Source organism: Dioscorea cayenensis, chromosome 8, assembly GCF_009730915.1.
Source record: "Dioscorea cayenensis subsp. rotundata cultivar TDr96_F1 chromosome 8, TDr96_F1_v2_PseudoChromosome.rev07_lg8_w22 25.fasta, whole genome shotgun sequence".
Classification (NCBI taxonomy): domain Eukaryota; kingdom Viridiplantae; phylum Streptophyta; class Magnoliopsida; order Dioscoreales; family Dioscoreaceae; genus Dioscorea; species Dioscorea cayenensis.
The window spans coordinates 21,708,172-21,709,663 of NC_052478.1; the positions used below are offsets into that span (position 1 = coordinate 21,708,172).

General features: G+C 38.7%; 1 protein-coding gene across 1 annotated transcript; it reads right to left on the minus strand.

Annotated features, from left to right (window-relative positions):
* Positions 1-353: 353 nt before the first annotated feature.
* LOC120267519 lies at positions 354-1,182 on the minus strand. Its single transcript, XM_039275195.1, has one exon. It carries the CDS (start codon positions 1,144-1,146, stop codon positions 679-681), a length of 468 nt encoding a protein of 155 aa, XP_039131129.1. The 5' UTR covers positions 1,147-1,182; the 3' UTR covers positions 354-678.
* Positions 1,183-1,492: the final 310 nt, after the last annotated feature.

The window sequence follows — 1,492 nt, forward strand, 5'->3', positions numbered from 1 at the left end:
TCTAGATTTTTATTAAAAAAAAAAATTAAAAATTAAAAAAAATTTGATAAAACCCTTGTTAGTTATGTGTTATTTTCCGAAGACTTAAATGATTTTTTAATAATAATTATTATTTTGTCTAAATAAACAAAATTCTAAAAATTCAATGTTATTTGAAATTTTAAAACATTTTTAATTAAAACTGTTTTAAAAAAAGTTCTCAAAACTCAATGTTATTTGAAATTTTAAAACAGTATTTAATTAAAACCAATTAAAAAAAAATCTCAAAATTTTTTTAAAGGTTTTAATTAAATACTATGTTAACTTCAAATTAATTCTTAAATAAAACGAATTTAATTAAAAAATAATAATAGTTCACAACCACAAAAATGGGTGCCTTTTATAATTAATAATTCAGACTTTTTTCCCCTCAAAATAAGAGAGAAAAAAAAATCCCTAAAATTTAGAAAAATATTAATTACATCAACAAAACTGCTGCTCTCCCAAGAACTAAATATTCACATCATCAAAATCCCAACCATCCAAATCAAATCAAACGGCTCCGATTCATCTATCATCCCAATCCCATCCCACTCCTCCATCAACGGCCCAGATCATCCCATCTTCATCAAACGGCTCTGATTCTCCTCTCCCTCTCTCTCTTTATATATATATATATATTTTTGAAATTCAAATAAATCACTCGGGAATAGCACTCAACCTTGCGGAAAATTTACGACCTCTGCCACTCCCCTTCTTCAAAACCCTCTTCTTCTCCGGCGCCGATCCAATCTCGAACTCCACCGGCGCTACCACTCCTCTCCCCCGCCGCCTCCTCCCCCCAATCAACGCCTTGCTCGCCCTCGCCGCCAGCGCCGCCATCTCCTCCCCATGGATCGGACTCTTCAGCATCGATCTCGGGAGCACGAAATACAGCTGCCCTCGCCGGAGCTCCTCATCGCCATCCACCGCCGAAACATACCCATCGATCTCCATCTCATCAGCATCGCAGACGAAGTAATTACGCGAATGATCTTTCCCCAATGCCTGCGAAGCCATCACCGGCCACTCGAACTCTCGCAACGCTCCATCGGGGAACACCACCTTCACGGTGGTTGTCGCCGGAGACGATGGCTCCATCGCCGTGCTCGAAATGCATGAACCCATCGCCGATCGATGATGCCGATCAAGATCGTGAGTTTTTTCTAATTTGAATTTGGGTTTTGATTTTTGATTGAATTTGGGAGAAGGGAAAATGGATGGTGGATATATAAAGGGGCGAGTTTTTGGCGTTTAGTGCGGTGGTGACAGGCTGGATGTGGGGCCCATAGTGGGGCCCGCGGTATGGCCGCGGAAAAGAAGCTGACGGTATTTATGCAGGTAAGTGGTTTTTTTTTTAACATATAACCCCTCTAAAAGTTTCTAATTTATGCTTTGGTTTATTTTTATTATAATATGTTGGAATTTGATTGTTTTCGGGTATGTTAAACGCAAGGATTTAAAAACCGGACCG